This window comes from Rissa tridactyla, chromosome 9 (assembly GCF_028500815.1).
Source record: "Rissa tridactyla isolate bRisTri1 chromosome 9, bRisTri1.patW.cur.20221130, whole genome shotgun sequence".
Lineage (NCBI taxonomy): Eukaryota > Metazoa > Chordata > Aves > Charadriiformes > Laridae > Rissa > Rissa tridactyla.
In genome coordinates, this window is record NC_071474.1 from 15,611,041 (window position 1) to 15,625,184 (window position 14,144).

Genomic DNA, 14,144 nt, shown 5'->3' on the forward strand with positions numbered 1-14,144 from the left:
CTTCCTCCAGAGGATACCAGCTGAGCATCAGACACAAGGGGGAGTTTTACCTGGCATATGCAAACGATGATTGCTACCTAGGAACTAGCTTTTGGTCCTCTGAAACCAGCTGCATGGACTCAGAAATCCTAGGAAGATCGGTTGTGGTAAGGTGCTCAGCACTGCTCAGCAGCAGCACGAGTAAAGCCATGCAGCAAGGAGCAGATGGGTTTTCCTTCAGAAAGATGTTGCAGAAGCAATGTGTGAGGTGGTGCACCATCAGCACAGCATGAAAGACTCTTGTGATCCCTTTTTAAGTCAGAATACAGCTTTTGGATTACAGTTAATTCTCTTCCTGCACTGGTGTCTTACCGCCAACGTAACCTTTTCCAAAAGGAAGAGAAAAGAAGAGAGTGGGACTAAGAGGTCCTGGCTGTTTAGTTCAGCAATGAGCAGAATAGAGAGTGGGGAAACTAAACACCAAAACTTCACTTCAAACTGGGGCCCCCATCATGTCCACATCCACCTCGCTTCAGTTGGCACACAATTAACAGCACCACTAGAGAGCTGAGCTCCCAGTTTCCCTCCACTGGGGACAACATGGGGTCCCTCCCTGACCCCAGACCCTGGGGGACACATGCCCAGAGTGACATGCCGTCCCAGGAAGGGCACTGGGGCTTGCAAAACCCACCGCAAAACTGCTCCACAGAACCGGGCCACCAGCGACGCGACAGGTGCTCTCAGAGCCAAGAGAAACACTTCCAGCAGCAGCCAGGTAACAGACACTGGATTTGTTGCTTTTATAAGCTGCAGCAAACCACAACATTTGGGTTTTGGTTTTTTTTTTTTTTTCCCTTCTGACAAACTTCTGAAATTTGCTGACACCGAGTTCTGCGTGGCTCTACAGCAGCTTACACAGCAGTGGTGCTCAGACCACCAAATATCCAGGGAGGTATTTCTTAGTGGGTGCATTTTGTCAAGTTCTCTGTTCTTCCTGTCCTGCATAAATCATAGCGTTCGGACTGGTGGGTTTTCTTTTAACAAACCCATTATTGAAAAGATCAACACTCTTCAAAGAAAGAATTTACAGAAAACTAAGCATTTATTTATGAAAAGATAGAAATTTAACAACTGCAAGAAAATTTGCTCTTGTTTATTAGACCTCCTCCTCTCTGAGGAACTGAGCTGCTTTTTGTTTTAAAGGGCAAATGCCAAGGCAGCACACCAAAGGACGCGGTTCAGGTGAGATCACCTTGCATGGCAAGCGCTAATCCATGCGGCAAAAGCATCCCAGGCAAAACAAAAAACCCCCGATGACTCCAACACTGAGGTGGAAGACAACCTCTCGCTTCAAATCTAATGTGTCAGAGTGCAATGCAAAGAACGAGGTTTTAGAAGAAACATTGAACCTTTTAACAAAAAAACACTGAAACCATCTCAGTGCCCACTGCAGTCGGAGCAACTTCTGCTGGGTCCTGGCAGAAGGACAGGGCTGCACAGAAGGGCCCTGCCTGAGCCCTGGAGGCTCTGCAAGTCCCATCCGTCAAACCCCCTAATTAAAAAAAAAACAAAAAACAAGAAACCACAACAACAAACAACCCCAACAACATATGTGTAAAGAAAAAATTCATCTGGGATTGTTAGCAGAGCCCTTTCCGAAGGATGCAAGTGAGCCAGCGGCTCTCTCACCAACAAAACTGAGGATTACAGCTTTCTCCCACCCTCAGCAGCAGCAGCTGGACGGTGATGTCCTCCCGCTGTTTGCACTCAAACTCTGGTCCTCTCCGCACTTTCTGCGCAACTCCTCTGGCTTCCAGGGAAGGCTGCGGGGAAGCCCCGGGGAGGCAGGACCTCCTCAAAGCAGGAGAGTTAGCAGGCAGCCAGGAGTCACAGGCAGTTCACAGAGGTAATCCTACCTGGGTGATAATTAGATAAATCTAAGCTTATTAGATGAGACTGAATCTATTTAGAGAAAATCACCTCAAAACTAAAGAACTGGCAGCCAAGGGATGGAGTGTGACAGTCAGTGCAAGGAGATTTAGGAAACATCATGTTTTGTTTAGTTTAAAGATTTGTTATACTTTATGTTTTGTTTAGGCTGTTTTCTCTAAACGTTTCTAAAACTCTCAAAACTTGTTTTACAACCTCCGTAAGTACCATCTCTTCTTCAACCTCAGCTGACATCCACCAGTTCTCAGTGCTAAAGGTCTGGTGAGTTCAGTAGTAACTCTGTTACCGCAACTGTTCGAAGTATCAAAACTTTCAAATTTCTTAATGCAACCAGAAAAGAATTTGGGAAAGTAGAGGAACACTCCAGCTGACCTACTGACTACCGACCCAGAAGAAAAAGACTCATTTCATCCTGAGTTTTTCTTTGTGCTAAGTTGGATGTGTATGGAAATGAGCAAAAAGAAACAAGAACACAAAATATACTACAAATTTTCTCCACCCCCCAAATAGGTCAATAGTGTGGAAAATATAGGTCAATAGAGTGGAAAAGAGCAGCAGCATCAAAAGGAAGACTGCGATGCTGGCATCATCTTGGACAAACTCCCCTTCGCATAGCCCGTTAAAGCTTACGCTACAGTAGTTTTAAAACCCGCACAGAATGTAAAATGTCTGGGGAATCCTTTTCCACTACTTAAAAGGATTCAAGTAAAAATTTTGCTTGAAGTTTCCTGACCTTGATTGACTGGTTCTATCAAATCAGACGAAGGCTGTCTAATTCTCCAAAGGCTATTTATAAACCATATTTCTTGAACCTGCATTAAAAAAACGCGTAAGCGTGCTAAACTGCTTGCAGGGCTGAGGTGTAAAGCCATCACAAAGCACCACCTCTGCTACTCTTGCTCTTCACACGTTGTATTTATCTCCTGTAATTAGAACCACATTAAATAAAGGAAGATTCAGTGAAGATGGCGAGCAAGCAGTGTTCATACTTATTTTCAGAACTTGGCTTCAATTTAGCCAAAAATCTATCAAGAACTCAACATATCTGAGCGACCTTATATTCTGAGACAGCAAAACTGAGGACAAAGAATTAGAAACCTGAAGTCCCAGCTAAGCAAAGACTTTCAGTAACATATAAAGGAGGAGAAATCTCTTAGATTTTTGTTTTGACAGTTACCAAATATAGATGGTTCACTGAAGAAATGCACAAAATATGTAGCAACCAAAATAAACCAGAGACCCATTCATATCTGTGTTATTAGTGGCCACATAGATCTGCTCCAAATGAATCTCTCCTTTTGCTGCCTAAGACAGACACAGAAGAAGGACCTCTTAGAGACAGAAGCAACTTTCTTTTTCATTCTAACAGGCGTTTCGATTGAGCAAACAAACAGCTGTAAAATAAACCAGGATGGCCGAAATGTTGTGGTTTGGTTTTTTTTTTTTAAATGAAATTAGCAGGTTTTGACATCTGGTTCCATTCTGAGAGACACTAAGTAGACACTGAAACTTTCCACAGCACAAAGAGACAGAGATCAGTTCGACACAAAATGTGGTTAAGGACTTAATCTGTCTTATAGGAAACATGAGTTTATTCATGTTCCTGCTTGAACCAGAGAACGTAGAGATTTGAACCTGAGTCTCCAGAACCACAGAACACGGTCTTAAGGTTGCCCGACCTTGCTGGATCGGTGCTCTCTATCTGGTTTTCCCTGACTGCTGACCTATGTTCAGGTCACAAACGTTAGCAAAGTTTCATCCGAAAATTGTCAAAAGGGATTACTATGGGGAAACTCCAGGGAATATGATTTTTTCCAAATTGCTTTAGAGAAGAAAACATTTCACCAGCCAAATTTTAAATAAGACAGAGGAAGAATATGCTGAGGAACAATTAGCAGAGCTACAACTTCTGTAATGAACACAGTGGAAAAGCGGCATTCAAATTTGAACAATTTCCTATTTCCACGGTGAAGGCAGAATTACAGGTTATTTCTGTCCTTGAGTTCTGGTGAAGAGGAGCTGAAGGCCGGGGGCACTGCTGCAAGCCTTTTGCAAGACTACTATTTTAGAGAGCATAGACTGATCTTAATATTTCTTTCCACATTTTGAGTATTTATAGGTAACTATACTCTAATCAAAGTAAAAAAGGCTATGCCAATGGCAATGTAACTGGCATGGTGGTTCTAAAACTTGTCATACTTCAGCAGAACAAACATCTATTATTTAACATCCAGACTAAGAATAGCAAAGTAGTCAAGCAATCATCGTGCCACTCTGTGAACCGAGAAACAAGAAACAAAGGTTAAATAATTTGCTCAAGGTCAGACGGTTTGTTGGAAATAGGATCAAGACAGAAAATAGCTAATACTTGAAACAGAACCTATCATTCTAAAAAGCTGCTAATAAATACATTTGATGTGCTTTATCTCAACAGAAGCAGAAACATATTTCAGGTGCTAAATATTCCAAACAAGCCCTAAAAACACACAACAGCTTTGTCCTGACAGTGTCCAAGCACAGCTGCCAAAGCTTCGCAGAGCTTCTGCCCGCCTCCTGTTGGGCCACAGAGACAAGTGACAAGCCACCACCTTCTCCGCGGCAGGACCAAGGCACGCTGCTCCCCACGCTGGAACTGCTCCAGCCCTTGCCAGCTTTGGTTTTCACGGCCATCGATCCGGCACTCTCTCGCCAGCATTGACCTCTTTTTCGGAGGACTGGGGAAAAGAAACCTTAACCTTCTTGCTGAGCGATTATATGGAGCCTACCATTTTAAAAATCAGGTTCAAGAGTTCACTTAGTATGTGGCAACAAATAGAACAAGTGAAGTCATAAGAGAATCTACTGCTAGACATGTTTACTACAGTTAAAAAGATGTTATAATGAATTTTTAATGGCTGTTTACACCACAATTCTTGCTAATTATCTTTTTTGGATTGCACAGCATACAATGATTTTCTTATGATCTTCTAGAAACTGACAGTGTGTCAGAAAGTAAGTGGTGCAGTATAACAAGTAAAAGGCAGATAACTTTGGTCTCTTGTATAAGTAATTACAGTCCCAGTGCCCTTATACCAGCTGTTTTCCATAGTCCCCTGCTGCTTGCTACCTCCCCAACAAAGACTCTTGCCATCACCTCTGTTTCTTCTTCCTGTTTCTCTCTTTCTTGCTACCCTGTGTTGAAGTAGGCAGCCTATGTGCCAAAGACCGTTTGTGTGCAGCTCTGCCTGATGCTACCAAACACAAACAGCAACAAGCATAGCCTGATTTCTCTCCACTGGTGTTTTTTCTTTTAAGATTGCTAGCAAGCTGATCAAGTTTAAATGCTTTAAGGTATCATCAGCACCTCCCAATATAGCTGAAAGCTAATCCCAGATCTCCTCCCTACAGTACGAAGGGAGACAAGGGACAGACGTTGTCCCTTTATGCTTCATGAGACTGATTCGAAGGCCCTGCAAAGGTTTCCATCTGAACCAAACATGTGAGAATGTGCCCTGAACGGAAATGTTCTGACCTGCCCATCGGCTTGGAGTCGGGCTCTCTGCAGGCAGCTGGACCCCCATCACAGGGCTGCTCTGACAAACCCGTACACATTCCACCAGAGAGGCAACCTGCTCACCTACCTCCTGCAGGACAAAACTGGACAGGCCTGCAAGGAAGCTCCAAACAAGTTATTTAGAGCTATATAGTCACAGCCTTTTAGTTTAACATACTTTTAGATTGTGCCTTGCCACCCACAGCTTTCCAAAAGCAAGTAAAAACGGAGAAACCATTTTGCCAGAATTCAGTTTAATTTTTATTTCCTAAAACTATTCTGACCTTGGATGTTTCTCTTTTTGAACTACCTGAACAGCATTAGATCTACCTTTGCTAACCTAGAGTGGCCTTTCCACTGTTGACAGGGCGCCTCTGAACTCATCAGCAGGACAGACAAGGAGGCATCTGGAACAGAAAACGAGACCATCAGGACACTGCTGCTCTGTTCCAAGTCAAGCCACGGAGACTACTTTGCGTCCAAGAGCACTAGTCAGAAAAATAGCTTGTCTGCCCGATGGGTGAGACCTACACAAATGAACGGGCTCGTACAAACTGACAATCCCCACCTCGGCACCCTAGTGCCACAAATCTGCAGAATTTAATGCAAGGATAGTCCTAGTGTAATTCTATTTTCTTAAAATGGATTTCCAAGAAGCAGATGACCGGTTAACCTCCTACTTATTTACTTCCTCTCCGATGCTACTTAGGAACACCTACCCCACTTCCCATTTTTCACCACAGAAAAACCTGGTGTTAAAAGAGTTTTATAGGTGCAATTTGCCCTTTTGCCACCGAAGGCTCACATACAAAAAAAATTAAGACCATAAGACACCTGCTTTGTGTCCACAAATGTCAATGAGGAATAAAGTGGACAAAAATGACGTTTTGCATTGCTATTTTAGTTGGATGCATCCTAGAATTTTTAGGCATGGGCCTAAATTGGGTCCAAAGTCTGTTTGCAATACAATACAGCTTACTTTAAACCTCTTACCACAACAAATTAAGAGAACATTTTAAGGAAAGAGAATTGAGTGCCATCTGAATTAGCCTTTGAAAATGTGACTTTAAGGAGTATTCTTATTTAGCTCAGCCATACAGCTGAACAGATTCTGTTTGATGGTATCCAGATGGTTGTCTGTGTCATCTTTCTATCTTATCCGCTGGTACTTCTGGATGAAATGCCTAAGGTAGAAAGTCAGAATAAGGAGACCCTTCCAGTCCTAAGATTTATGAACTCAGACTCTGATTTAAAGAAACTCACAACCTGCTCACTATTAAAAACAAACAAATAAACCCCCCTTCTGAGTTAGTGCTAGGTATTTGCTTCCCAGAAGTAATCTCTTATCACTGTCTAGATCCTGTTATGTTAAATGCACAAAGGAAGATGATGTTTATGAATTTCAAGGTTTTTCCTTCTTCAAAAAAATGGTATTATCTCTCTGTCCTAAATAGCACAGCAAAGCTAACAGGACCTGCAGCGTTGCACATTTCTGGGAAGGTACCTGAGATGGTGTGCAAGTTTTGAGGTTAGCAAGATTTTAGAAGAAAAAAAAAAACCAACAACAACAAACCAGAAATCTGATAATTATGACACCTGCAAGCTTTTCACAGTCCAGGACATTAGTCTCCCAGGTTTTGTGCAAACATGCAGTTCAATCTAGTTCCTTCCTTAGAACGTCGTACCAGCCATGAATTAACTGTTTCAAGGAAACGACAACAGCAGCAATAACCGTTGTCGTTAAAGGCCTAAAGAGCAATGGAACTTGAAGGCACAATTAGCTTCTTGCATACTCTGATCTGGGCAATACATAATCTTGCGTTTACTAAAATCAGGCTTACAAGAGCAGTAAGTCACCTTTCTGCGCTGTATCTCTACTGACAGTTCTACAAGTGGCAATCACAGCCGCTTGCTGCCAGCAATGAGAGGTCAATACTTCCACAGAAAACAAATACCAAACCCACATCATGTATTTTTTTGGCAATAGGAACTAATTTTGATCACATTTAGTGGCAGTACCTTAAAGCGCTGCTACAGAAAACCTTCATAATAGCTGTCAGTCTCCAGAGCCATCTATTTTGGTCTTGCAGTTTATTAAATATTAAAAAGCAGTCTGGAGTTGTACTTACCAAAATGCAGTCCACTTTAGATTGTACAGTTTTGCTAGACATGAGGGAAGAAAGAGAGAACAGAAATCTTGAATTAATCTAAACAGCAATGACAAAAATATTACATATTAGAACTTCTATCACTGTATTACAGGCTTAATCACCTGCTGTGAAATATCCTGCTAGTCTATGGAAGAAAACTCATCCCGCTTTTTTTTTTTTTTTTTCAGAAAGTCACCCCAAACTTAACTGTTTGTTAGAATTCTTGCTGTTTTGCTCTTTTATATGAGAGTTGTATATTTTTTTTAATGAAATATCATTGCAACTGGGAGCTATTATCCCAAGTTGCAAAGCAGCCAGGATGGATGTCACTACTTTTATTGTAAGCTCTTCCACAATTCAGATGCATTTTTCTTGTTCATCTCTAAACATCATTAACACCCCCCTCTCCCCGCGCTTCTGTAAACCCCACTACTTCAAGGCATTTATTTCTAGCTTTCCAAAGAGCTGCTACAAACAGACAATTGGTATCCCACTGGCAACTTAGGAGTTTTCCACGTTAGTCCCACTACCTCCCAGCTGGCTTATTAAGAAGACATTGGGTGGGGACTGAATGCCATAAACGACACCAGTACATGTGCCAAGGAGTGCAAATGGTACGGAACTTATTATACTTCATATAAACACACCCATAAGCAGCTTTTGTGTTTCTTAAGGGTGCTGTAGTTCATGTGCTTGGTCTTACTGCATTAGTTAAAGGCATTTTATCATTGGTTTGACGAGGAGCAGGAGCTTTAACATGCAAAAAACAACCATATCTACTGCTGGACACCTACTGAACAAGCACTGAAGAACTGTTTTCGGAGTTCAGGGAGAGATCCTTTTCCTAGTAGGATAACACATAATTCCATCTCCCGTTAACACAACAAATCTCATTTCCAGGTATTTTACTTTTGTGCAGGTGCTACCACATACAAAGAAAGACCAAGTAAGGTATCTGATGGATATACTAAAATCATAAATAAGAAACCAGCAAAACAAACAGCTCTAGTGTCTGGTGGTGGTAGGAACCAAAGCTACTGAACCAGCATCTACTGTTGTATCAGATGCTGAAGGAGGCAGGAGCTTGATTGTCCTCCTCATTACAACACCTCGTTTTGAAACCGGACAGTCTAAAATCTGTAGGAGCTGCTAATACTGATTCCCCTTCCCATACAAGAACTGCATATGTTATAGTGACAGAATACAACAGAATATTTCAACAGGTAAGAACATATGATAACTCAACTGAAGCAGACACATCAGCTGACATCCACGTCAGCTGACTTTGTGTAGAAGACAATCAGACAGGTGGACACTCGGGAACACCAAGGAGGGAGTAAAGCAGAGCTGTTGAGGATTTGTGAGAACAAGGAACGCTGACGATGGTAAAATGTGAGCTTTTTCCTTGCCTTGGGGAAGACGCTCACATCTACCATAGCAACTGAAGAAGGGAACCCAAATGTCACCTCACTCTTCAAAAACGGTCTTACTAGAAAAGTCAAAGGACACAAAGCATGGAAACCTGCTGCGAAGGTTTACCACTGCGTCTGGCCCAAAGCTGACCACCGCATGCTGGTCCAAGTCCCGCTGACACAGACGGCTGCTGCAGCAACACTCCCTTCACCCTGCACCCCACCTGGCCCCGCTGCTTCCTGCCCCTCGCAGGGTCTCACAATCCCGGTGCGGCTACAGATCCACAGCCTCTCCAGCAAAGCAGTGCTCATGGCAGCAGGCAACAGGGCTCAGGCACATGTACCCGTTTTTGTACCTTTTTCTATGGCTTCACGTGACAGCTTAATGCAGAGAAGGAGCACGGTGGACACGGGGATGCAGGGGACAGGCAGATCAAACCTAGCCCAAGTACAGCCTCTACTCTACAGACCTGCCGAGGACATTGTCCACTAGGCTTCTCAGGAGAACACGCTTCAGCCAGCACTATTTCCCATCCAGATAGGTTCTGCCAAACTGCACACAAGCATGCCCATTTGCATTAATATTTTCTTCTTGCAAAGAGAAACAGGCAAGTTGCCATGAGGCAGGTGGGCAGGAGATCCCTAGAGCTGTCCTTTTACCTCCAAATATCAGTCTGAGTCAGTAAATGTAAATTCTCAAGTTTAGTTCAGCTCTTCCAGTTTGTGACCTCTGCTCCTACGGCACCGACCACAGTGTCGAGAAGCCGCAGCAGAAGAGCAATAATAAGGCCAGCAAATACAGTTTCTCCCTGTTTCCCTTTCATCAACTGGTGGCACAAATAGGATAGTCAAGTTCATGTCCTCCAATCTGCAAGCAGATGTTGTGACATTTTAAAAGGCAAAGGTCCTAAAGCTTCAGCATGATGTCTATTTTAACAGCAATTTTTTTCATCCGCTGCCCCACGCTCCCTAGTATACCGGGAGGACATCATTAAAATTTGCTAGTGGTAAAGGGACGCTTCTTTCCTCCTAACCAGAGCACAGGTTAATGTGATTCTATGAAGCCTGCACCTAATGACATAAATGCTTCTTATCTACTGTCCAGTGGAGTTGATCCACGTCAAAGTCAAGCAACGGCAACACCGAGGAACCAGCCCTTTGACTGGGAAGGTGCTGCGACAGTGACCTTCTCACGGTCCCGCGCACTACACAGAAAAGCTCCGTCTGGTGACACTGCAGGAAACATCTCCATCGAATCAGGAGACAAAAGGACGTGTGACAAGGGTGGCAAAGGAATGGCCATCCCAGTTACAATGTGTTTGCCACTTCTGTTTATTTCACCCCACTTCTTCCTTCACTAACAGGACAGATGTGTTTTGAAAGTTGAAGTTTTGTCAATTTCGTTTACAAATAAATAAGTCGGCTTCTGTCTCTGTCAAATGCATCCCTTACCTAATTATTATTGCAATTACAGTAATACAACCAGAGATCCCAAGAGCAAGGCTGAATCGAGTCCTACAAAGAGCCGTTCTAATGTTTGGAGGCTGCTACCCACACACTTTGCTACACATCTAGGAACTGCTGCGGGAGAGCAGCGGGAGCCACGGATGTCCTTGCTAATGAAAATAACCGTCTGAATCTATTAGGGACCTGAGACCATTGGAAAACTAAACTTAGAAACCACACCGTGAGCCACGAACCAGTGCTGCTCCTCCTGGAGAGCTGCTCCTGGGGGCCCAAGGAGCATGAAACTATATATCAAAACTTTGGAAAAAAAACCAAACAATAAAAAAATAATAAATCAGTGACACTATCACAAGCAACAATGAAACTTTTGCTCGGTGGATACCGCCGTGCAGACTGTTTGTAAGTTCAGGTACACTGAGTGACTCAAGAGGGATGTAGTCCTGTTCTACTGTCTACAGCAGCGCTCCTCAAATGCTGGCCCAAACACCAGTCTGGATCAACCTGCTCGCCTCCGAAGAACTACCACCAACCACTCAAAAACAAGAGCCCAGCTTCCGCTATTTAGTAAAAGAGCAGAGAAAAGGGTGTTTCTCAGCCTGCGGTTTAGAGAAGCGTGGTAGGGTGGCTCCCTGCCATGAAGGAGACCCCCAGCCCTACGTCCTCCCAGGGAACACACTGCTTTGGGTCTGCAGGGGAAAGCCTTACTGGAAAGCCTCCAGCCTCTCTTAACAGCATCAGCTTTTGACTTACCCTTTAGGCCCAAGAACTTTGAGAGCATCTTGAAGGTAACTTTCAAAGACTGCAGTAATTTAGTCTCCTAGACGCTGAAGCCACGTTGACCAACTCCTGAAAGTATCTTGGGGAAGATGGGAAGGGGGGAAATCAGACTAAAGCATTTCCTCAAACTGCTCTTCTATCTTATGCCAAAGTATGCATGTCTGCTTTCCCTGACCTATTTATGTATTTCTACTCAAAACAGACCCGTTTTAACGGCCCTGACTTGGCACGGGCAGAACAAGGAGTGTGTTCTCTCCCCAGGTGTGCAGCTGGGTTTACTTCGCACTGGGGGAGAGTTGGAGGGGAAAAAGCAGGGGGAGAAGGCAAGGAGATGTAATTTTTTTTTTTTTAAGTGGCATAAAACCAGACTCTGCCAACCTTTCTCTAACTAAGCAATGCTTTACTTTCAGGAATAGGTAGCTGAACTATGCTGAGCAATATAGGACTATCATATTACAAGAGGTGGCAGAATTCAGTTGCTCCGAGCACACCGAGCATTTCCTTCATGCTGCAAATAGTGGAAGCCATATAACCACAAGGGAGACGAGAAGCCTTACGCCTGTGAGACCAGAAAGAGGAAGGTGGTTGGGAGGGGTAAAAGAAAGCCCTCAAACTTATTAGCTACTGCCTAGTTAACTCTAAGCCTTCTCAAAGCCTGCACAGCCACTGAAACCAACCCTTATCAGCTTTCCAACTGCGGACCACTCACTCCCCATGAACGCCAGCAGCGTGACCAATACTGGGGAGCACGTGCACAGCAAACACGCTGCATGAACACCACGCGCCGCAGCACAGCTCCCGTCCTGGAACATGCTGGCGAAGAGGCTCCCGGCCGTGTCCCCGGCAGGAGCAGGACAGCAGCACCTCCAGGACTCCAAGACTCCAGGACCACCTCCCAGCTCCAAAAGTCACAGGGGATGCGGCTCTCGTCACTCCGGCACCAGCAGTGGACCCCATCCTCAAGGGGAGGAAGGCGTCGGTAACAGCAACAAGTCCAGCTCACCAAAATTCAGGGGACAAGCAGAGCCACGATTTATTGTGCAAAATACCATGATGGTTTGACCAGGCCACCAAAGCCAGGAAGCCCAGAGTGATGTTTTCATGTGAAGTTTCACCCCATCAGTGAAGTTGCAGCAGATACTCTGTATCCTCTTCAGCCCAAAACTGCAAATGTTTGCATAAACTAGAACACACTCCCGAAAAACAGCCTCCGTAGCTGTGTTTCGTGTGCTTGGTAGATTTTGGACAGCCTAGGGAAAACATTATTTCTGCCAAAGCCTAATGCAATTTATGAAAAGGACGCACTTTCCACCACTGCTAACAGCCGTGCCATACACCATGGAGACAGGATAAAACTCCTGACCCCTCAGCAAGGGCTCCCTGTTTCCAAGACCCAGGCACTCCGTTACATTATTACCCTATATAGAGGATGCAGTAAGAAAAGTTGCAACTAGAAAGGAAAACCCCAGTGTGTAGTTAGGTATCATCAGCAGTGTTAACTAGTTACCATCTCAGAGAGTAAGCCACCTACTCTCTCCGGCAATTACAAGAGAGAGGAGGTTTATAAAGTTCTAAAATAAGCTTTCTTTAGAGGAGGGGAAAAAACCAAACCAAACCAAACAACCTGTAAGTTTCACTTCTTGAGCATCCAGCAGCAGCTCTGGCGGAGCAGCCGGCCCAGGGGCTGTTCAGAACCCCCCCAGCCCTACACCGTGCGGCCACACACTGCTGCCCCAGGATTTTCACTCAGCTATCCGAAAGCAAGCTTTCCCTCTGAGAAGGGTACTCCAGAGAGCAGTGAGAGCTGTCTGACAAGGAAGAATTATTTTGGCCACACGGCCTTTTAAAAATTACCCAGCTCTGAAAAGCCCCCGTCTCCCACTGCATCAGTTGTTCCCCCGTACCATCTCCAAGGGTTGATGTCAGACCACTTCACTGCAGGGTCCACGGGTAGTCCCGAAAGGCTGCTCCTATGGGGAGCAAAACCACGTGAGCAGCATTTGCCAGGCCCGTGTCCCCGGGCACAGGGGGTATTCTGGTGTTGGCAGCAGCCAGGAGCTCCTTCTCCCGAGCAGCGTCCTGCTGCCTCTTCGCCTCCTGCAAAAACCCCATCAGCTCCCGAGGAAAGCCAGTTACACCCTGCTACTGAATACCGACAGCGACAGCTTTGGCAAAGTCACCTTTCTGAAAGCCACGTTAGAGAGGGTCATTATCAAACTGACCACACGTCCTTTCCGAAAGATTCGGTATCTATTCCACAACTCTGACGACATTTTAAAAAAATATCTGTTTACTCTGTATGCTGTGCAGAACCACTCAATAGCAGGATTAGCAACCCTATTACAGTAAGTGGTACTATCAGAAAGGTACTATTATCACATCCTTACCACGACAAGCGCTGCGTCCCAGCGGTGCCTGCAGGATTCAGCCCTTAATTCTTAATCTTACTGAATTAATGCTTCTCTTTCTCAGACTAACAGCTCTAAATATATCTTTATATAACCTTCCATTCAGAAGCACAAAGAAATGTTAAACTGGAGCCAAGGATCATCTAAGGAGAAAATTATGAAACAGCCGCCTATGTGTGCTGCTACTCAATTAACATCTTAACATATGCCATGTTACATTGTCTGGCTTGGCTCATGTTGATAAAGAAGTAAAATGGCTGTAAAAGCATTTCAATTAAATATTTAGAAAGCAGAGCTGCAAAAGGTTGAAACATGTTTGAATTAGTGAAATGACGACTATATATACTGCTCAGCTACTGGAGCGAGAGCTTTTGCTAGAGGAGGTTACTGAGACAGGAAAGCACCCCCAAGCCGGGCAGGTCCCCGAGTCACCCAGGGCTCGCTGCCACTCGCCCTCCCCCCCCTCCCC

General features: G+C 44.5%; 1 protein-coding gene across 3 annotated transcripts in view; it reads right to left on the bottom strand.

Moving 5' to 3' along the window:
* The window catches only part of RFX7 (regulatory factor X7), a 52,050-nt gene that overhangs the window by 21,954 nt on the left and 15,952 nt on the right, over nucleotides 1-14,144 (bottom strand). The window contains exons 1-2 of one of the 3 annotated variants that reach the window (XM_054214136.1): nucleotides 11,241-11,627; nucleotides 7,591-7,624 (exon numbers count right to left, since the gene is read on the bottom strand). The exons of 1 other annotated variant lie outside the window; for it this stretch is intronic. Coding sequence is in view for 1 of the 2 variants with exons in the window: in XM_054214134.1 (XP_054070109.1) it covers nucleotides 7,591-7,624 (34 nt within the window). In the remaining variant the exon portion in view is untranslated. Of the gene's footprint in view, nucleotides 1-7,590; nucleotides 7,625-11,240; nucleotides 11,628-14,144 lie in introns of those variants that run through there. One more of the 3 variants, XM_054214134.1, reaches the window with a different exon arrangement.